The 23,091-nt window shown below is 34.2% G+C and overlaps 1 protein-coding gene across 1 annotated transcript in view; it reads left to right on the top strand.

Moving 5' to 3' along the window:
• The first annotated feature begins 1,132 nt into the window (after positions 1-1,132).
• Positions 1,133-23,091, top strand: part of LOC105219007 (zinc finger protein 236) — an 89,776-nt gene continuing 67,817 nt past the window's right edge. Inside the window, exons 1-3 of the mRNA XM_054235353.1 lie at positions 1,133-3,160; positions 5,057-5,245; positions 11,215-13,632. Of these exons, the coding sequence (XP_054091328.1) occupies positions 12,280-13,632 (1,353 nt within the window). The 5' untranslated portion in view covers positions 1,133-3,160; positions 5,057-5,245; positions 11,215-12,279. The remainder of the gene's footprint in view (positions 3,161-5,056; positions 5,246-11,214; positions 13,633-23,091) is intronic.

Genomic DNA, 23,091 nt, shown 5'->3' with positions numbered 1-23,091 from the left:
AAGTCTAACGGTTTGGTAACACACACCGAAGTGTGCTCTCAATAAATCCATTGATTGATGCGACGTGTGGGAAGTGGCGCCATCTTGTTGTGAAACCAAATGTCGCCGAGATCACGAACCTCGATTTCAGGCATCAAATACTCGGTTATAGTGGCTCTTAAAGGCCTTCGTCGCAAATGCTGCAATTTTGCTTGTTTACATACCCATTGAGCAAGAAACGAGCCTCATCGCTGAACAGAAATTGGCTCGAAAACGTCGGATCAGAACGTCATTTTCACAATAAAGTTGAACAATTTGTAAACGTTGTTCAGGCGTAGGTCTTTCCATCAATGCCAAACAATACTGACCAAAAAAATTACAGCTTGATACTACTCACGTGCGGTCTGTCAAAAAAATGGCATTGGAAAAAAGTACCTCTACTTGGGTCATCCTATATATATATATATATATATGTATGTTTATCAATTTTTATTTTTTTGCCAGCTCATTACCCATCACCTATAATTACATATATATGTTATTTTATTTGGTTACTCATTACTTATTTTGTTATACACTTTTTGGTGATTTAATATGTTATGTATTTTATTATCAATTCCAAGTTCAGTTAAACTTCCCTAACTTGAATCGCCACAAATCACAAAAGAAAAAAGTTATGGCAGGTAATTTGTATGAAATTTGCTTTCTATTTGTCAATTCAAGAGTTCGTGTTATGGAGAATTTCGGGTCATAGAAGTTCGAGTTATGAAAGTTCAACTGTACCTAAACATACTTTCTTATTGCGAAATGAACTTATACCAAATCAAATTTGTATATTTTTCAGACCAACATACAATATAACTGGATCCAATAAATTTCTCAATAAATTAAAACCGATAACACACCGTCAGACGAATAATAAAAAAGCAGAAATAAATGCAATACTAACATAAGTCACATTTAAAGAATAAAACCAACATTGCAACCAATATAGCATTTATCTACCAAAGGTATTCGTTAACTCCGATTAGTGTATTATCGTTTCCTTCATAAGTCAAACCTTATAAATAGTAAGCATAAAACTTTTTTCACACTGTAAATAGTTATTTTTATAACAGATAAATCTAGCATATGAACTGCATTATAGCATTAAACTTACACTGACACAATTTCGGTTTGAACGCTAGTAGCTAGACCGCAAAAAATCCAAAAGAAAAAAATTCATAAATTCGGCGAATTGCAAGTGCATACCGTTAACGGACGATTTACAAGCGATACTAAAATTAGTGCCACAACCGGAATCTGTGAAATTTTCAAAATACCGCGTAATGTAATTGAGGACGAACACACTGACACCGGCACATACAGTTTTAAATACCATTTACCATACAGCTAGCATTTGCTAAAATTATTAAAACAGAAAATAACCAAAACACACAGCACACCATTACAACTACCAAACAACCAGCAAACATAGTTACAGGAAACAGCAAACAACACACCAAATCTACCAACCAACCAAGCAACCACTTAAGAATACACATTACCACGCAACAATTGTAACAATATTTATACTGATTTAACTAGAGTTTAATAGTTTAAAAATATAAAATTACACTAAGATTAAATGACATGTCAAAGTAATACAACAGATACATAATTGAAAGCGTAAAGTAATATATATAAACAAAAAGTAAATATATATATAACAATGAAAAGAAATACACAAGAAGGTCACATAAATGTAAAATAGCAGAGGATCCACACAAACGCAAACAAAAACGAAAAACTTAAGCGGCAAACTCGCCCAGCACCAACACACGCACACTTCAACGTTGCACAGAGGGCACCGAAAATCTCCAGAGAACAAGAAAAACAAAACTGTAGCATAGCATTAAGGATAGGCATATAAAACGAAACAATACGTACTACTCACATTTAATATAATATGAAATACTATAAGGCATAAAAAACAATGCAATAAAAATATAAAAAATAAAAATAAAAATAAATTTACTCACTGTGGAGCTGAGGAGCTGAGCACAGAATTGAACCAAATCGCAGCAACAACAGCAAAATATGTAAGAAGAAGACTGACACAATAACTAATTAACTCGAGAACACACAACAATTAAAACCTATAAGAATTATAAAAACAAAAACAAAAAAAAACATAAGAATTAAAACAGCAGAATAATAAGAATACGCTATAAATGCGCTCGTGTAGTGATATTTTTGTGTGATGTATGACATTCAAAGCACAGTTGAAGAAACATACGTAAATATAGAGAGACACAATGCGTTAATTGTGTAAAGATATATGAAAACAGCACAATAAGGGGAACGCATAAAAGAGAATATTAAGTAAAACCAAAGAAGAAAACAACAAATAATAACACAACAATTAAAAAAACTTACAAAAAAAAAAACAAAAATAAAGAAAATAAGAATTAACACACAGCAAATATATGCCACAGTTCCCTAATTTAAAAATAAAGCAAAAAATATTCCGAAATACCAAAAGTGAATTGTATGCTGAACGTAAAAAGCAAAGTAATAAGTAAATTGCAAGTAATAATCAAAGACAAGCAAGCATACTAAAAAGAGGAAATAAGCAGCAAAGTGCAACTAAATTACAGTTAAAACATTTTGTATTCCCAAATTGAAGACGAGGCTTCAACATTGAACTTGAAATTAATACGCGAATGGGAAACGTGGTGCCTTAGCTTCGCCTTTATTTAATGACACACAAAAAAACTCACATAGAAACACAGGAAGCGTGCAAAATTCAGAACAATTTAGGGGAAGCAGTCAGTTATTAAGCAAACGAATAACTAAAGTATTAAAGAAATAAAGCATTAAAGCAACAAAATAGTCTCAACGCCAGCATGAACAGAAACATAAACAGAAATAGCAACTGTGAAGACAATTACAATTACTTGCTCAACAAATCCAATGTAAGACAAAAATAACAACAAGTAACAAGCAATTTTTGCAATAAATAAGTGTACACATACAAACCAGGTATAAGTAATACCCTACTAGTAGATAAGCAGTGCAGACATTATGTTAAATTTAAGTACAAAAAATAAAAGTAAAAACGAAATACAGTTATAAAGCGACTCATACATTAGCATTAACGCGCAAGCAGCCGGCTCTTAACAAAACCACTTGGATAAAGGTAAATATAACAAATAATATTATTTCCATATAATTATTATTTATTAATTATTTCATTATTTAGCGAGTCATTCCTTGTGACCGCCTGATTTTCATATTTAAATGGTATTTTGTGATTTTTTATTTAAAAATCCCGAAAATTCAGCCGTTGGTAAGTTGAGTCTGAGGTCTTAAAAAATAAAAGCGCTTGCCGTAGACAGCATAACTAATTATTGGATCAGCCAAAATAAAAAATATATATATTTCCTTAGTAAATGATTAAATCTAGGTAATGAACGCTGGAAAAAGGAAAATATTAAAATTTGTATTTTTGAGAGAATTTTTAGCAAAAAAATCCCAAAACTTCAATTCGAGTTTTTATATCATCAGCATTCAGCTTATATTTTCTAACTTCAGCTAGCCCTCATACCGTATGCGAGCTTAGCTATTCATGGTCCGTGCAAACGGATTTATTAAGATATCTTGGAGCAACTTGGTAATTAACCCTCTCATGGTATATATTAGCTTTAATTCAAATATGAAGAGATACAAATTTCAAAGTCCTTTGTATCCTGGTTTATTAGTTACAGGGTGTTGCCTATAGGCAACAATTAAATTGTTATAAATAAATTAAACACTTTTCTCATGACTAATCTTTTTTAAATAACTCTCTTATCTATATTTATTTATATAGTTCTCTTTGTTTTAAAATAAAACAATTATTTTTATGTTTTTGAACACTTGTTGTATAACCACTTTGTATAACTTTTTTCGCGAAACCGATTTTGACAATTCCACTCTGCGGAGAACGCATACTGAATGAATACGTGCACAGCTCATAACAGAAAATACAACTGCAAGCTTGTGAGTACAATGTTGTCTATAGGCATGAAAGGGTTAAGATAAGTCATAACTTGATCCACGTATTCGACTTAAAGTCTACGAGAAATCATTGTTCATATATGTACAGTATGTGGAGACCGTTGTAATTCGTGGTCCCGCTTTCACACATTTTCGCGACCAACTATATTATATCACATACAGATAATTCTGTTAAGTTAACTTACGTATTGATATTTTTATTATATATGATATTAAATACATATACCGTATTGGATCACGCGGAAGTTTTGAAAGCTGCTCTGGCGATTTCATTAGATATCTCAGAGTTTGGTCGTTGTTTTTGGTAAAATGTCAGACATAAGTACTAAGATCACCATATACATATATCTGAGAGCTGTGTTATGGTTACAACGATTTTTAGTCGAACGACAGCGACATAACAACAGCTAAGTACTTAGTACTGCTTACCGATCCAAACAGGGTTAGATCGTCGAAAAAGCAGCCCTTGGCCGGATAAAAGTCGGCTCAATTCCGGTAGTGTAGAACCCGCTGCATTGGAATTTTAACTCAATGTGGATCTTATTGCCGTTCACTACTTTGTTCCATTGCTTTGAATTTGACTTTTATAGCTTAATTTTTGAATTAGTTGCAGCACTCTGATTTCACGCAGCTAAAACACCACCATCCACTGGATGACAAACATATAATATGTACTAAGTTTCATCATCATTTTATAATTTTGGCTTAAGTCAATATTCACTAATACAGTTCAAAAAATTCTGATACTGATTTGATACATTTATTTGTTTTTTATTTTAATTCAATTTTGTTAGAAATTATTCCTACTTTTAGAATTAATTAGTATAGCAAAATTAATGTTCTTTTAGCAAAATTAATGATCTTCGTCAATCGTAGAATCTCTACCAAGGTCTAAGCTCAATTATGAATGTATGATGTGATAACCGACATATATTTTCACAAGTTTAATTAATATCTGGTATTAACTATTTCTATGCTAACATACCAATCATGTAATTGGCTTTCAATTGCACTAATTTTTACCAAACATTTTCAGACATAAAACTATGTAAATTATAAGACAAGACTCTACAGCTAAAGAACGGATTAAGGCACTTTCAACGGATATAGGCAATCATACAACTCCAAGACGCATAAGCACAACTTTACAAAACTGTCCTAAGTCAAGTTATAGCAAGCAGCATTACCTACATATGAAACATGTACCGACTATACCGATGGCATGGTAGATATAACGATTTGCAACAATGTCAACTGCAATTTTTCTTTTTTAAAACAAACTATTCTTTTTTTGTAAATAATAATATTAGTTGCATGAATTTTGGGGAGACTGTATAGTGGTCAATTACACTCGGCTGGGTATTGGAGCAAACTTAGTTTTTCTGGGTATGAGTCATAAGTAAAGAACGTGTATTGACCGATTTTCGAAGTTAATCTTCAAAATCGAATTACAGTTGAACTTCCCTAACTCGGATCAACATAATCGACAAAAAAACTTCGAATTTAAGAAACTTCGAGATATGGCAGATATTTTGTGTGAAATTTGACTTTTATTGCCAATTCAAGAGTTCGATTTATGGAGCCCCTCGAGTTATAGCAGTTCGAGTTATGGAAGTTCAACTGTATTTGTCATCTAAGTTCGAAAATAGGATTATTAAAAGCATTAATGACAGTATATAGTTACTAAAAAATCAAAAATATACATATAAACTACTTTTTCCTGGTGTAGAACAATTATCGATCAAGCTTAGCTTATGTTAGAAGTGGTCAGAGACGGATGTTCTTGTTAGATCTTCTTCTAAGCTTCGCATTTTAGTTGTAGTATTAATTTTCCCTGTTAATTGCTCTAAATATTTGAACAAATATACTACTAAGAAGTGTTGATTTTTTTTAATTTATTTGATTTATTGAGTTGGATTATTGTTTAATTTGTTATTTAATTTTCTGAATTTCTATTATTTATTTCTTCAACATTCAGCCATAGCCATGCATAGTTTACGGCGCTACATTTCTTTCATGCGTGAAACTTTGCGTATTTCAAATAATTTTTTGTTCAATATAATAATTTTTTTTGTATATTTCAATTATAGAAGAATTGCAGAAAATAAGTAGTCCTACTCACTTCCTCGAATGCAGAGAGAGGACCGGGTGGTGGTGGTTACAGAAGAATTAATGTTATTAAGGGCGAAATCACATGCTATACTAGTGCATTTTATGGTATATTAAATATTATATTAATAAAATCATCTTGATAGAGTTCAAATATAGTTATTACCCGGGCCTCAATTCACCCAAAATAGTTATGAAGCACATCGTCTAGTTTCCACACTATTTGAGTTTACATTGCATATAACTGAATATATGACAATTTATTTTTATTCTAAGAATTTGAACACATATTATGGTGAATTTGAAGAGTATTTAATAATTTTCATTCATTTTTTATGGATGAACAGAAATGAGAAATCAAACAGATTTCGTTAAAAAAATATATGGATAATCTTGCATTTAATCGTAGAAATACGCTAAACTTTGTAAAACTTTGAGTCTCAAATCGATTCAGCCACATCCAAGAAATCTTGGCCAACGACTTTCATAACACATTTTTGCCATCTACCGGTCTACTACTTTCAAATGAGCAGAAGCGCGTAACTTCAAAAATGATCGTCGCATCGAATTGTAATTTTCAGTGTTTTTACTTGAATACATTTACATTACGAAAAAGAAATAAAAACGAAATCGATTTTTTTAAATGCTAACTAAATGTAACCGCTTACGCTGTAGTAATGAACTTAAGTAGCTTATAAACCCATAGCAGTAGTCTAAATATTATTGCAACCCAAACACAACCGTATAAATAGTTCCTTACCAATGCTAGCCCAAACATGACAACTGTATATGTTGAGTCCGCCACTAATTAGTTGAGGGAAATTTTCTCTTATAAACTGAACTTATGTTGTGCTGGTCTCTTGCTTGTAATGCCAACTTGAGGAATCAAGGCAAACACCATAAAGGCCTTAAAACTGTAGCATAAAGACACTGATAATGAGCGCTGCTAGTAACTGTTTACCCAACGCAACGCGGGCAACTGTTGTATACGGATTTATATGTATAAGCGGCCTTAATTAATATCAGCCGTTCTATGGTGACTATTATTTATGCTCTCATTTATGTTGCAAAGGCGCCAAGAGTGTGCCTAAACCGCGCTTTCCATTTGAACAAACGCACATAAGTACAAACAATTCAATTGCAGTGCAGGCATTTAAGAGAGTATCCAGTGTATTCGAAGACACCAGTATTCAATGGTGGGAAGAGCGTATGTTATTTGTGGGGCATGCGTGGGTACACTGTGCCTTCAGCGAAGACGACGACGACGCTGTAAGGGAATGCCTCGGCAACGGTCTTTGGAGACGACGACGACGACGACAACAGCGTGCTCAATTGAGAAGCTGTGTAACAACAATTCCATGGGCGCTGACTGCAAGACGTTTTTGGTGAGAATTCACGTCAGACAGTAAGGAAGTGCTGTGACGATGAAGCAAAAGTCGATAGTGCTTACGACGCCGACTGCTGTTAGGTAGACATTTCGTAAATTAGCGGGTGGGTGGGTGATGACTGTTGTACATACATACATATATTGCCAAGAAAGCTTTAGCGAGCGCTACTTACGTGTGGTGTATTTTGCTATGCTTCACGTGTGTTTGTTGCGTTTTTGGTGTATTTCGCCTGCTATATATGGTGAATGGTGGCTGGTATTGGCACACTGGCTGACGCTGTAGCGCTAGCACTGGACGTCTTGGGTAGGCGATAGGCAACGTCTTAAGGATATTTTGCGTTCTAAGACGCGCAAAATTAGAAGAAAATGTGGATATGAAAAAGAATATTTATAGTTGTGTAAGCGCAGCAACTAAATTAGTTTGTCGGCAACACTCGGGCCACCAGCAGTAGCGCGAATAGAAACACGGTAGTCGGTCAATTAGGTAACGCAATAAAGGACATAAAACGCGTGTCACACGATACATTTTTTTATAATAACCGTTAAACGTCTCGCAAGTTCAAATGCAAATACAGCTATAAAGATTTTGCATTGACCATAACAGCTTCGTTAGCTTCGTGTTAAGTGGGGTCTTTGGGGGTGGCATATACATTTTTATATCGGCACATTGGTCACTCAGTGCGTTAAAACACTAATGAAAACCAAACAGAATTTTACAAATACAACAACAGTAATGACATAAAAAGAGAAACAACAATAATAAATCGTGTCATCCCCAAACCCAACGCACTGCCCGCTTGACCGATGCTATATGTTGGTCGTTAACCGATGGGATATGCCAAAAATAAAAATAAAAGCACAACAAATAATATAAACAACAAAAATACTTTGCAACAAAAACAAATGCATACTTTAACAATGCATGCTTTCGTAAAACTGAGTGGTGATGGTGTGGTCACTTCGATTGGTCAACGGGCCCACACTGTACAACCGTTTACTTAACACATTAAGTCCGAATAGCTACCAAGTACATACATGCATACATAGTCCTTACACCTATTGCTGTGTGTTTGGCGCAAAACATGAGTGCATTTGAGAATGACATACTTATACAGTAACATCTATTGTTTTAGTTATCAGTTATACTTTCAAGACTTTTACGAAATCGAGTTGAATGAAGCTTAGCACTTAAAGTATAATAGGTAACTGTATTATGAGTTAGTACGTATAGCATGTGTATGGGCACTTTATTTTTTAATATATTTTCTTATTTATTTAATTGGTTCATGAAATTTAGTTATCTTTGATTCATAAAAAAAAAATATTTCGTTAACAAATGGATATTAAACTAGTTAATAGACGTAGGGAAAAAGAAAATATTAAAATTTGTATTTTTGAGAGAATTCTAACGAAAAAACTAATTTTTTTGCTCAAATTTTCGCCATATATTGGCAAGAAAAAATTAGTTGTCGTTAAAATAAAAAAAATCCTTATTTCAGTAAGTAAATAATGTTATTCCAAAGATTAGTGCAAAATTTGAACAAAATCGCTTCAAAATTTTTGAGAAATAGTGTGCACCGACTTGAAACATACAGTTTTGAGATAAACGTTCTTAAAGTTTTAAATTGGAACTGATGTGGCATGGTATGTGGCGCTTCTAATGCGTCGATCTCTTAGAATTTTACGCGGATTGATTTTATACTTTTATATAATATTTTAAACATGTTCAAACTATTTTGAAACTCACCTAACCTCTTAAGTTAACATGCCAAAAAGTGTATTTGCATTTTTTCAATTTCTTTTGAAATATGCTTTCAACAGCTTCTTTGTAAATTATTTGCTTGAAAACTTTGTATAATCAAAGTATTTATTTTGAAGAGCATAAATTGGTTAAGTGAGTTAGTTCACTATTATCTTTCTTTTATTTATTTTATTTTTCCATTGTTTGAGATGCTTATCGGTATTATCATTAACGTATTCGATTAGCTTAAGCAGGTATTAAACAATTGGAATATACAAAATAACTGTGCCCAATTGTTTATAAGTAGCTATAATAGTTGAGAACTAGACGGTAAAAAAACCGTACTAGTATATATATTTTCACACAGTTCTTAGTAGGAATATGGGGTACCCGTACCAGAAGCGTGTGAAGTAAAACGAAACTATTTGAATTTAGCAAAATCTAAATTTCCAAATTCGTGCTAATTTCAATAATTTTTTATATAAAAAATTAAAAATTCTGCTAAAACTGACTTAGGTTAGGTTAAGTGGTTGTCTGTCGACGCACCTAGGCCTTTGGGAGGCCCATTGTGACACCAACAGCACTAAAATTCGAGAAAAAGCTGCATTCGCGTTAAGAGCACAACTCCTAGAAGCATCAACTGCAGTGAAAATTAAAAAATCGTGTTTAATCAAGACTTTAAACTAAAACATGCACAATGGAAAATATTTAAAGAATATGAAAATAAAATGTGCGAAGCGGTTCTTGCGAAATATAAAAATAAATCAATTAAAAAATAAATATAAATAAAAATACAATTGAACTTCGATAACTCGAACTGCTACAACTCGAAGCACATCATAAATCGAACTCTTGAATTGGCAATAAAGGTCAAATTTCATACAAATTACCTGCCATAACTCGAAGTAGCTCTAACTCGTAGTTTTTTTGTGGATTATGGTGATTCGAGTTAGGGAAGTTCAACTGTACATAAATCCAAATTTTCGCGATTTTTTTTTATAAATAGTTATAGTTAAAAGCAAAATCCTTCATACAAGTCATTGTAAATGCGAATCTCGAAGAACTGTCTAAAATTTGAACAAGATTGTTTAAATAGTGCTCGAATAATCTTGAAAGCGGATACGCTTTGTGTATTTTATCTTAATGTGTGGTAGATGTGTTGATACATGATGGGATCAAAAATTTAAATAATAATAGCGGTCCCAACAGATTCCGCATGATATTTCAAGCTATTATGATAACAAACTAATTGGAATGTAGTTGGATTGAAGATTTGTTATATCTTTAGTAGCTACAACAAATTTTAAAACATTTCCCAAACAAATTTCAACGAAATCTTTTTATAATCCTTTAAGTGATTGATATAATTTTGTTATATTTGTTAGCCACAAAAAATATAATTTTAAAATTAATCGAAGACAGTATTTAAATTAGATAGTATGGTGACTACCATCATGATCGAAACCAACTGAAACACACACAAAAAATTTCATACAAATCGCTCCAGCCGTTTTGAAGGAGTTCAGTGACATAAACACTTCTGTACCTGTTTTTAATACAGATTTTTTAAATATAATTATTTTTAAATGTTATATATAAAATTATATCTATGTGTTAGTATGTATAGTGAATAATGTATTTTTGTTTAAAAGCCATCAGTGGTGATATTTATGTGATTAAATTATTTTATTTATTTTATGTCATTTATTTCAAGGAGGCCCTGTGTTTCAGCTTTTGCGAATATATATTATATATATATATATATATTATATAATTTATTTACATAATTCTACAGTTTATTTTTGTTTCATCCATATAAATGTAAGGACTTAATTAATTTAAAAATCAAATATCACGCCAGTTTCCCCAAATTTCCTAATTTTCTCAAATTATGCTTTCAATTTTCGCCAAAAACTTCAAAAGAAACGTATTTCTATTTGCTTGTCGTTCTTAAAAGTACTCTAGCTGAAATAAACAGTTGCACAACAGAAACAATGCAAATTCGTTAAAAATACCGTTAAATGGAAACAAACAGCAAATACCAATATGAATCGACCCACAAATATGGTGTATTAAACATAACCGGCGTAAATTGTATAGTTCATGTTCCAGCAACAACTCACATAGTGTAACCCACATAAAGACAAATGCTAGCCAGCAAAAAAGACAACAACTAACGATTATTAAATCAATTAGTTGCACATAAAACCGTATACAGCTAGAACCAAAAAACCAAAGTACCGTTATAACAAAGCGCAAAAATTGTGTGCCGAAATAAAACCGAACAAAACCCCCGAAAGTGTCAGATTTAACGAAAAATTCAAAGCCATAGCAAAAATCTTTTCAAATCACCAGTGTTTCTTTCCATTGTTCCATTGCTCAACATCTCCAACTGAGACGACTGCGTTCGCTTTTTGTACACGCTACAAGTGTATGCAACACGTTGACAGCCACACTGGGTCAAATAGCACAACAACAACTGCATGGCACGCACACACATAGTGTTGATCTGTGGCTGCTGCAGCAATTGAAGCCAGCAATAGAAAGCAACTTCGACTATCGTGCTACTGCAGACCACATAGCCGCCGAGGAACAAGTGTCGGCGGTGGCGGCGACGTTAGGCGCAACAACAGCACCGGTATTGGCAATAGCAAAAGATCAATTTAAAGCAACAAATACAAGTATAGACGCGCAACATCAGCATACACTTAATACGACAAAGACGGACGCGGACACGTTTAACGTGGCCACGTTTAGTGATAGCGCCGACACAGCGCCAGCAGCAGCGGCTACAGTAGATATAGCGGAGTCCAGCATATACTATAGCGGCTACAGCCGTGTACTGGGCAGCAGCTTTGATAAAATCGCAAGCGAAACGTCGCTAGCAGTGGCGGACGACAGCACCATTTCGCAGCTGCAGATACCGACACCGAGAATTCCAACGCTTGGGGAGGTCTTACTACCCAATGCACTCAATATACCGCCGGTTGCATCCACTTTGGCCGCTGCTCTGCATGCGCAAATGACATCGGCCGTACAACAGCAACAAAATCATCATCAACAACAACAGCAACAACACGACAAACAGCAACATCACCATCCGCACCAACTACATACCAACCACTCGCAACAACAACAAAACCACGCGCATCACACGCACCAGCACCAAGAAGCGTTCACGCAACATCACCAGCAACATCAACAAGAAACCGAACAACAACAACAACAGCAACTACTGCATCAGCAACGCTCGCAGCTATTCAAAATGGATGCAGAGTTCTGGCAACAAGCGCGCGGTCCATTCGGTCTGCATGCCGCCGCCGCACTTGCTACCAATCAACTGCATCACCATCATCATCATCATCACCAACAACAACAACCACAACATGCGCAACAACAACATCAGCAACAACAATCGCACACAGCACAGCAGCAACATATCCAGCCGTCGGCGCAAACACATCATACGCAGCAATCAACGCATTTGAGTAATGTGCCGCCAACAGCTGCAACGCATCAGGAGCAACAACACGAACAGCCGACTACAACGCTACCGGTGTTGCCAGTGTCACACGAACAACATCCGCAAAGCCATCACTTACTGTTCAATGCAGCTGCCGCTGCCGCTGCAGCCGTCCACCTAAGCGGCGTTGTTAAATCAAACGAATTGCAGAACGTGGCCAATAGCATGAATGTGGGCGGTGTTGCCACCAATAGTCCCACCACACAAGACGGCACAGCTGTAGGCAGCAATAACGCCAGCGGCAGCGGCAATGCGGCCGGCAACAAAGAACGGCTTAACATAAGCGTTAAACAAGAAATGAAAACGGTGGCGTCTGCTGCAAGTAATCAACACCAACAACAGCAACAGTCCAAATATCAACCGAATGTACACAACGCCATCGACGCGTTGCACCAACAACTACAGCAACAACTGCAACAGCAACAGCACGATTTAAGTACCAGCACTGTTGGCGGCGATGAAACCGATGGCTACAGCAATCAGCTGAAAGCACAACAAGTGAGCGGTCTTAGCAGCGCCAGTAGTGGTGCACATCAACAACAAACACGAGCCCACAATAGCACACATGCACACCAACAGCAGCACCAGCAACAGGAACAAGAACAGCAGCAGCAGCACCAACAACTGTCTACGCATGCGCAGCAGCCCAAGCAACACCAGCTTCATCAGTCGAATGGACAACAGCATGAGCCAGCAGGGGCAGGGTCGAGCAGTCCGTCGCTTATGCACAGCGGTGGCGGCGGCACCACGCTTGTACCGCTGCATTCGCCACAGCAATCGCTGACACCATCCGGCGGTAGCTCAACACCCGACATCAAGTACAACAGCGACAAGCTGGTCAATGAAATCCAGGTATGTACCCAGTTAGTATTAGTCTATATGTATATAATGCTTATACAATTGAAGTTGTCTAAGGGTGACAACTAGTTAGTTTCAAGCAAATAGTTAACGGTAATTGATGTTGGAAAAAGAATTTTAAGAAGGATAGACAATATTACGTCAGCGCTCAGTTCAACCATTTATAATTTATTTTCAAACACATTTTTTTACAACTCAAGCTCCAATATATATGTATTCACAGTAGTTTTCCGAAATAACGAATATTCGTTTTAACGAAAACCGCTTATAACGAACAAGCAAATTTGTTACATTGAGTACCTTAAATAACGAACATCGGGGATTTGTAAGTACTCGGTTTAACGAACAACATGAAGAAGACATATGAAGAAAGATAAAAAAGTAGAATAACATCGAACCAGAATTAAAAATAAAACCTGGAAAAATTCAAAAGAAATGTGCAAATTGAAAAAATTTTGAATTTTGTAAAAAAGCTAAAAACTATTGATCAGCACCAAATAGATGTTTAAGTGTCAGAATTGGTCCATTTTGGAAGAATTTAGCTTATTTGAAATGTTTTGTTATGGTTTTTCATTTTTTAACAAATAATTAATAAAGCAATTTATTAAACTGCAATTTACGGATATTTAACTGACAACAGGCCTGACAATTAATGTGTTCGTTATTTCGGAAAACTTCTGTATTTTCAAGCGTTTAAAAATACTGGTTTTAGTTGGACATTTAAAAAAACCCACTTTACCACCCTGTTATCAGTTAACAGTTTCGTCTGCTGCAAGAGTACGCAAAGATCTACAGTTAAGAGCTGCTGTTGGCTACATTTGTACATTAGCAGCATTAAGAGCCACGCCAACTGTTAGACAGTGGAACGTAAACAAACGAAACAACACATCATGGGGAAAGTAATAGCATCCACTGTAAAAAATTATGTTAATTAAGAGAGATAACAACAAGACGACTTGCGAATCGTCTATGCTTAAACTCACAGACACAGCTGCTTAATTGCAATTATGATAGATGCCTACTCTCCAGTGGAAATTGTCAAAAATTAATTAAAAATTATCAAAAAAAAATTAAAAAGAAGAAATGTTTGCCGTGTGATAAATGCAATAAAATAAGAATTTTCGGTCAGTAACAAAACATTTATGCAAACATCTGTAAAATTATTAAAACCTGTATATTTAATTTAAAAAATGCTTTTTGGATTAGTGACATATAATTAAAGGGAAGGTTAAACGCATAAATTAATAAAAAATTATAAAATAAATAAAAAGAGAAAATTATAAATTAAAAAATATATTATAAAAAACAGAGTTATTAATAACAAAAATTTATAAAAAGAAACTATAAAAACAAAAAAGTATTAATGAAAATAAATTAATAAAACAAATTTATAATAAAATATTAATAAAAATAAAAAAAAGCAACTATGTATGAACATTTGAACCTCCATAACTCCAAGTTCTGCATAACTCGAACACTTTAAATTAAATTACAATTTTTTTTGTGGTTATGATGATTCGAGTTAGGGAAGTTCAACTGGATGACTTATATAACATACATGATTTCCATTAGTTATACAAAAACCCCTTGTTTACGACTTTATACCATTTTTTTAAATAACTAATTTAGCCCAAGTACGATAGTTGTTTTTGAAGACTACGATACATATCACATGTTAGCGTGTTATAATCAAAATAATAATATAACCAAAAGCTGGTTCCGTTGAACTTGGGAAATGTTTGAAACTCTCATTTCAGTATTTCTTACAATATCTTAAGGGGTTAGGTGGGCTTCAGCGGTTGAAAACGAGTTTTATTTAATTTTTTTTGTAATTTGTAAACAAACACATATTTCATTTTAACAATTCAGCATATAAAAGTTACATATTTTAACGGAGTATTGTGAAAATTTGATTTAGAAATATCGAAAACTCAGCCGTTGGCACCTTATCTCCCATAATATCTCGAAAAATAAAAGCGCTTGCCGTAGACAGTATAACTCATTATTGCTTCAACTGAAATCAAAAACAAAAAATATTTCGTTCATAAATTGTTAAAACTGGTTCATGATCGTTGAAAAAAGATATTAAAATTTGTATTTTTGTGAAATTTTCACCATATTTTGGATGGGAAAAAATAGTTGCAATAAAAATTAAATAAAAGTCACTCGATCATTAACTAGCTAATGTTTTTACAAAGATGGTTGCAAGATTTGAACAAAATCGCTTTAAAACTTTTCTAAATTCACCGACTTAAAAAATTTAGTTTCATATTCTATTGACGGGTGACAGTTCCAAAGTGCCTATCTCTTAGAATTTTACTCGGTATGAATTTTGACACACATTTTTTTCCAAACTTTGAAATTTTGAAACCCACCCATAACCCATCATCTTAAAGCCACCTCCGAAGGTGCTACTATTGAGGAAAATAAGTGCATTCTGTTGGATTGATAGAAGGTTAGCGCTTTGCTATGCACGCTTTCTAAAAATGCCACTCTATATACTTGTTGACTGGTACCCTTGATTGCTTTCAATTTTGTGCGCCGAACTTTTCCGACATGCATACAATTGTTATATATACACATATAGCGTGTATGAATGCTACAGTTAATTTTGGTCGTTTAAGCGCATTTCTAGCGTATACGGCACATACACGGAGGCACGCTTTCGTTTCAAAAATGTACGAAATCCGCCCTGAATTGCGTTAGGTTAGTGTTTAAGCATGTTTGGATACAAACATGTCGGGACGACAACTGAATATTACGGATTTACAAACATATGTTTATAATAAATATGCTTAACTATGAATGCACGCTGTTTTAGAAAAAAAACATTTTTTTTTTTTCGATTAGTGTCAGAAAATTAATAAACAATTAAAAAAATGAATAAATAAAAATAGAATAATATAAAATAAAATATAAATTAATAAAAAATATTGATAAAATTTAACAAAAAATATAAAAAAATTAACAACAAATTAATTAAAAACTAAAAAAAAATTATAAAAAAAAGTATTAAAGAATAATAAAAATAATCAAAAATATTAACAACGAATTAACAAAAAATTAAAAAATAACAATAAAAAGTTAATAAATAATAATAAAAATATCAATAAAAATTATATTATCAACAAATTCATTAAAAAAAAAATAATAAGAAATTAAAAAGTAATAAAAAAAGATCCGAGTGTTTAAAATACCACATTTTTGTATATTTTTCAACAGTTTTGACGCCATAATACTATTTGTTAACACGGTAATAAATAGTATATCTGACTATATTGAAAGGACTCAACTATTTTAGTATAATCGACAAAGCAAGCACAAGCTAATGTTTTATACTTTTACATCAACAACAATAAAAATATGGCAATCAAATAAAAAATACTTAGAATTCGAAATTATTGTTGGCCGTCGGCTCAAACAAGCGCAAGGCATTGATTGCGTCGGTTAGCCAATTCAAAGTTTGAATGCCAAAATGCTTATTGAGCTTTAAGATAATACTAATTATTTAATAATATATAGTCTTGCCAGTCTTGAAGAAATTGTAGCATATATACATATAATGCTCACGCTCACCAACCAGTTGGACACAGTTTAAGTCATGCAGCGACTGTCCAAAGTTTAAGCCTTGCTCGCTCAGCGTAGTTAAAAACCGGTGAGTTCCTAAAATCGAATATTTAACTGATTGTCAAGCAGACAACTTAGGAACGTTGATATGCCGGTGACTTTGAGACCCTATGTTCCATCCAGGAACTATACATATATGTATATATATATATATATATATATATGGTGACTTATAAATTCTATAACTATATGCTTCCTTCCGACTTTGGGTGAGCGGTCGAAATTGAAAACTTGTACACTGTCATACAATGCTCAAATTGATACATAATTCTACACGATGGACTAGGTATCAACACAGTTTTTCTAATGCAGTTACGCGTAATTACTGCAAAGAAGTAATACAAGCCGCCGTACGTAGGTGCTATGTGTCGTCTATCGACTTTTAGTTCGTTTAGTGTCCGTTAGTTGAAGCTGAAGCTGAAAAAGGGCAAAGAAAACCCACCACAAAGCAATATGTTCCAACAGCGTACAAGTAAGCGGGATAACTAAACAACAGCAAGGGTGGGGGGTGATATAGTCAAATGTATATAATGTGGAAAATATAAAAGCAAATGTTAAAAACTCAAAGAGGGGAACGCCGAGCAGAAAACACCAACAAAAAAAAAACGAAAAAATCGCACACATAAAAAACGTAGAGCGAAGAAAAAGGAAAGCCTTAGTGCCGTATATGTCAATTGTTGTAACAGTAGTTGAAGTTGTAATGGTTGCGGTGGAAGTAATAGTGATGATGGTGGTGGTTTCGGCGTTGTTGAGAAGTTTAGGCAAAGCGCTCAAAGAAAAGGCATATAGCCACACACATACATACAACGTTATATGCAAAGTATATAGCTGAGTATATAACATAAAAAACAGAACTCCCTGTTAAAAGTACAAGAACGCAGTTACATATTTATAAGTATACAGAGACACAGAGGCACACACACACACTCACAGTTGCACACAAGTGCAAGTAACCGGTTTGTGGATAAAAATTGGAACTCACGGACACCGGCGCGCAGCGTTTGTCTTAGATACAACGAACACAAACGAAAATCGTCGGAGAAAAATGCTCAGCAGCGTAATGCACGTGACACACGGACAAAGTGTCTTCTTCTACTAGCATATTTGTGTGTTTGCGTTAGTAGTGGAGGAGTAGTGAGGAGTGGTTTGGCGTGTTGGCGTTAAGGCAACGCAGGCGTGCGGTGCAGCTTAGACTTCCCCTTTTATGGTTCGTCGTTTTTACGTGACTCCTTGAGCGCCTTGCCAGCGCTGCGCCGCACGCTCGCTCGGCTTGCTTCGTAGTATTTAGCAGTGTTTTTGAGAAATTTCCACTTTTTATGTACACGCACACACACACACTTGCATACGGATTAGCTGTGTTGTTGTTGCGCTGCGTAGAATTTATGCCATTAGAAGTAGGAAAAGGCAAAGGCAAAGGCAAAGACAAAGAAAACGAAAAGGAAAAAGCGGCGCATATCTTAGCATCAACGCAGCGACGGCGTCGACATTAGCAACGACGACGTTGGCGGCAGCAGCAAGACTATCGACATTCATATTAAGGCTGCCAACACTGAAGGGGTAACACGCACGCTTACTTCCCGCCATAAGCCGTAGTTTGGCCGCGTTGTGCCGCATGGTGGTGCATTTCTTGTTGTTTGAGCGTTCGCAAACCGACGACGGGCCGTCGAGCGTTTGCTGCTGCTGCTAATCGCCTAATAAAAATACAAATACCGGGAAAAAAGCACACAAGAAAAGCAGCAGTTAGCGCTTTGAGATGAGTACGAAAAAAGTGTGCGCGGAAACTGTTGCGGAAAGGGCGCTGTTAACGGCGCTAGCTGTAAAGCGTTGCAAAAGAGCGGCCAGCTGCGGCGGCTTGTGGGCTTGGGCCAACGGAGAGCGTAATAACTGCTATGTGTCATATTTTTCAACGTCTTGGCGTAGTATACGGCGTAGTATACGGCGTAGACGTAAACGGTAAGCAGCTGAGCGAGCATAAAATTTTTTTCCCGTAATAGTTGAAGGCGCGCTTATTGTGAAGACAAAGGTAGTTGTGGTGGTGGTGGTGTTAGCTGCAGCGTTGGCGTGTCTTTCGCTGTTTGTGGCGTTTGGCAGCAGTTGCTAAATAACCTTGTCCCGTATCAAGTCACTACAGTTTAGTTGAGTGCGACGCGCCACCAACACATTATACCCCCTACCCGGTAGAGTAGCGACCGCCGCCGCCAACGCCGCCAATACCAACATAAGTGTCGCCGCGGTCACCGCCACCAAGTTGTTGGCCGTCCAGTAGCGGAATACTTACAAAGCGTCCGTCCAAGTAATGTGCATGTAAATGAAAATTTTCATCAAAAAAAGGGAAAAAACAAAACGAAATTGCTTTATCGCATCTTTGCGCTGCGCCTTCTTGAGCGTTTTCTTTTTAGTCGCGCAGCGATTTCTTGGCCAAAACCAACGCCAAGGCCTTATTAGTGTCCGTGCATCTTCAGCCGCAAGTAAAACACAATTTACTTTCTTAGTTAATTTTCAAATTCGTGCCAACCATGCAACTTAAAGGACACGCGCGCGTTAACACACACACATATGCATATAAAGTGATAAATACAATAGAAAATAGCAGTTAAAAATTATTAAGAAGTACATGAAACCGAACAAAAAACTCGCTGAGCAATCACTCTAAGTGTGCAATGCAAATAAAAATATTAAAAAATGCATAAAAAAATATAAAATAAAATCACATTAAATTTAAATACTAATAATCAAAACAAAACCAAAAACAAGTTGAATTGCAATCAAATAATGTAAACAAATTGCTAATAAAATAAGGAAAAAGTATTCAATATAAAATATTGGAAGTAAAAAGTAATATCAATATTATTCACTTATAACACTACCAATGCTAGTTTTCAGTGAAATTTCGGCGTTATGCAAAAAATTTATGAAATAAAATTTGGTTGCTGCGAAAAAACGCTAAAAGAGCAGCGATACAAATAGTGTACAACGATAAAGTTAAAGTGCCTAAAACAAAAAAAAAAATTTAAGGCACGAAATTGTAAAAAATAAGAAATATAGCAATTGGAATAGCAAATACTTGTCGCAAAAAGGCGAAATAAAACAAGCAAGAATGCGAAAAATACGAAATTTCACTGATACTTACTGATTTCACTGTTGATGTGCTAAAATAAAGCAAGGATACTTGAAAACTTTGCTTCTGCATAAAGCCAAACTAGTTTTAGTTATTTACATAGTTTTTAAGCACGCTTCTGCTGCTGTATATTAAATATAATTTGCCACAGCAGCTGGAAGCAAATATAATATATTACATACTCAAACAACATAGATTTCAAAATTCTTAAAAAGTCATAATTTCAATTTTCGAATTCTCTTTTCAAACTGCTGTGCACCGTTTAATGACTTAATTACAGGATTAAACCAGTTGAACAACTTTTAAGCTACTATTACTGCTGCTCACGTGCGAAATACAGTAGAACTTTCATAACTCGAAGTTCTCCATAACTCGAACTCTTGAATTGGCAAATAGAAGTCAAATTTCATACAAATTGTCTACCATTTTTTTAATAAATTATGGTGCTTCGAGTTAGGGAAATTCAACTGAATGTGCAGCTTTTAAATATTGAAATGCCATAGACGCAGCATACTTTTAGGTGCGCATAAAACTTTTGGTGTTTAGGCTTGTCAACCCATGTGACGGCCTGTTTTTTAGTGATTTTTTAGAATTTTTTTCTACGACTAGTAAATAGTTAGCGCTTTAAGTTTATTAACATTTATTAACATATATAATATTTCGACAGTGTAAGTAGAAGTTGTAAGCTAAAAATCTTGTGTAGAACATGAGTTACACCATCGTCTCTAATAAATAGACACGCACTTCCTTCACGATGCCGGCTGATTGGCTTAACGGAAACAAAAAATGCGTCGTATTGAACAGTAAACTTAAAAAAAATTACAATTCCATGAAAAAATCGAATTGTAATTTTAGGAAATTTTGTTTGATAAAAGCGCATTCCATGCGTTTACCTGTGCTAAGTGTACGCTACGAATTTCAAGTTATTCGTTCAAACCGTTTTTGAGTTACATTGGAGGAAAGTTTGAAAAACACAGTTTTGAAAGAGACGTTAAGAATGTTACAGTATTGTAGACATGTTAAGCGAGCAATTTATGATAAAAAATATTTAATTTTTTAAACCCACCGCTTGTATTGGCTTTCTTAAGCGTTTTTTTTTTTTTTTTGTTTTTACCACGATCTCAGGTTTTTTTAATTTCTAATTAAGATTTGCTGTGTCTAATAAGGAATTATGTTAGCGGCTTAAAAAAAAACATTTATTATTTTAAAGTCAATTCAAATAACTCATACACATATATAAACACATAGTAGTGAATAAAAAGTGAGCAAGCCCGAGCACACGCTCCCAAAAATATATTAGCAGCATTAAGGTGTTAGATGGGTTTCAAAATATAAAAAAATGTGTCATATTAAATAGTAAAATATGTTTAAAATATTAACAAAAATGTGAAATCGATCGGAGTAAAATTCTAAGAGATATACGCTTTAAAAGTATCAATACTTGCGCTTAAAAAGTTATCATTGGTAACGTTATTAAGCGATTTTGTTCAAATTTTGCATACAACTTTCAAAGAACATTATCTAGTTAATGAACGCGTGATTTTTTATATTTTTATTACAACTAATTTTTTTGTGCCGATATATATATATACACTTGTTTTTAACCTCTGATACCCACCAAACCCCCCAACATTAAAGTGAAAAAGCAAAAATTAAAAAACTTGTTTCTTAATACTTCTTATGCTTTCCCACAAGTAGATACAATATAATACATATGTAGTATGTATGTATGAGGCAAAGTGGTAGAAAAAACGCAGTCAAAACAATGCAAATGCCGGTTGCTCGCTTCTTATATGTGCTTCGAACAAGCGAACATGTATGACCAGGCATTTTTGGTATGATGCACACCCGAACATGGTTGCTATACGCATTTAGGCAACCCAGCAATCTGCACACACACACACAGCTAGTGGCGCAGCAGCGGTTTTTATTTAACTACAGTACAGTTAAATGTTATAATATTAGTAAACCAATTGGTTACTTGTATTACGTAATGATTAGTACAATTTTATAATCGAATAATTGTGTAAAAATCAATTTTTCAACTAAAAAAAATTTATATATTTAATTTGCGATTAGCTTTGATCCTTACTAAAATTATATTTATTAATTTACTCGATTTCAGAATAAAGCAAAATACTAGTTTAATATTGCTAAAATTTATTACAAGCAGCAAAATAATGAAATTGTCAAAATAATTATCAAAAATATAGTTTTAGCGGTTAATCAATACAATATGAAAAAAATAAAAACTACAAAAATTATGAAGTTTCCAAAATAAATATCAGAAATTTAATTTTAGCGATAATCAATTAATAATCACTACTTGCACAATTAAAAACAATTTTGAAAATTACGATAAAGTTATACAGTTGAATTTCAATAACTCGAACTCTTGAATTGGCAAATATAAGTCAAATTTCATACAAATTACCTGCCATAACTCGGAATTCACTCGAACTCGAGGTTTTTTTGTGTTGAGGAAGTTCAACTGCACTTGATTTTTTTGCATTAATTTTGTATTATTTATGGCATTTAACAGCAAAAATATGATATTTTATTTATTATAAAGCGGTAATTCCACATCAAGTAAGCTTAAAAATATAATTTTTGGTAATCAATATAACTCGTCTTCAGTGTTCGTAACTAGCCACCAAAGCTAAAGACGCAGTCAATATAAGTCTTCTATTCGCCGCAGTAGCCACTCA

This window comes from Zeugodacus cucurbitae, chromosome X, assembly GCF_028554725.1.
Source record: "Zeugodacus cucurbitae isolate PBARC_wt_2022May chromosome X, idZeuCucr1.2, whole genome shotgun sequence".
Classification (NCBI taxonomy): Eukaryota; Metazoa; Arthropoda; class Insecta; order Diptera; family Tephritidae; genus Zeugodacus; species Zeugodacus cucurbitae.
The sequence above is the reverse complement of the archived record's forward strand: the minus strand, read 5'-3'. Positions and strand labels throughout refer to the sequence as shown.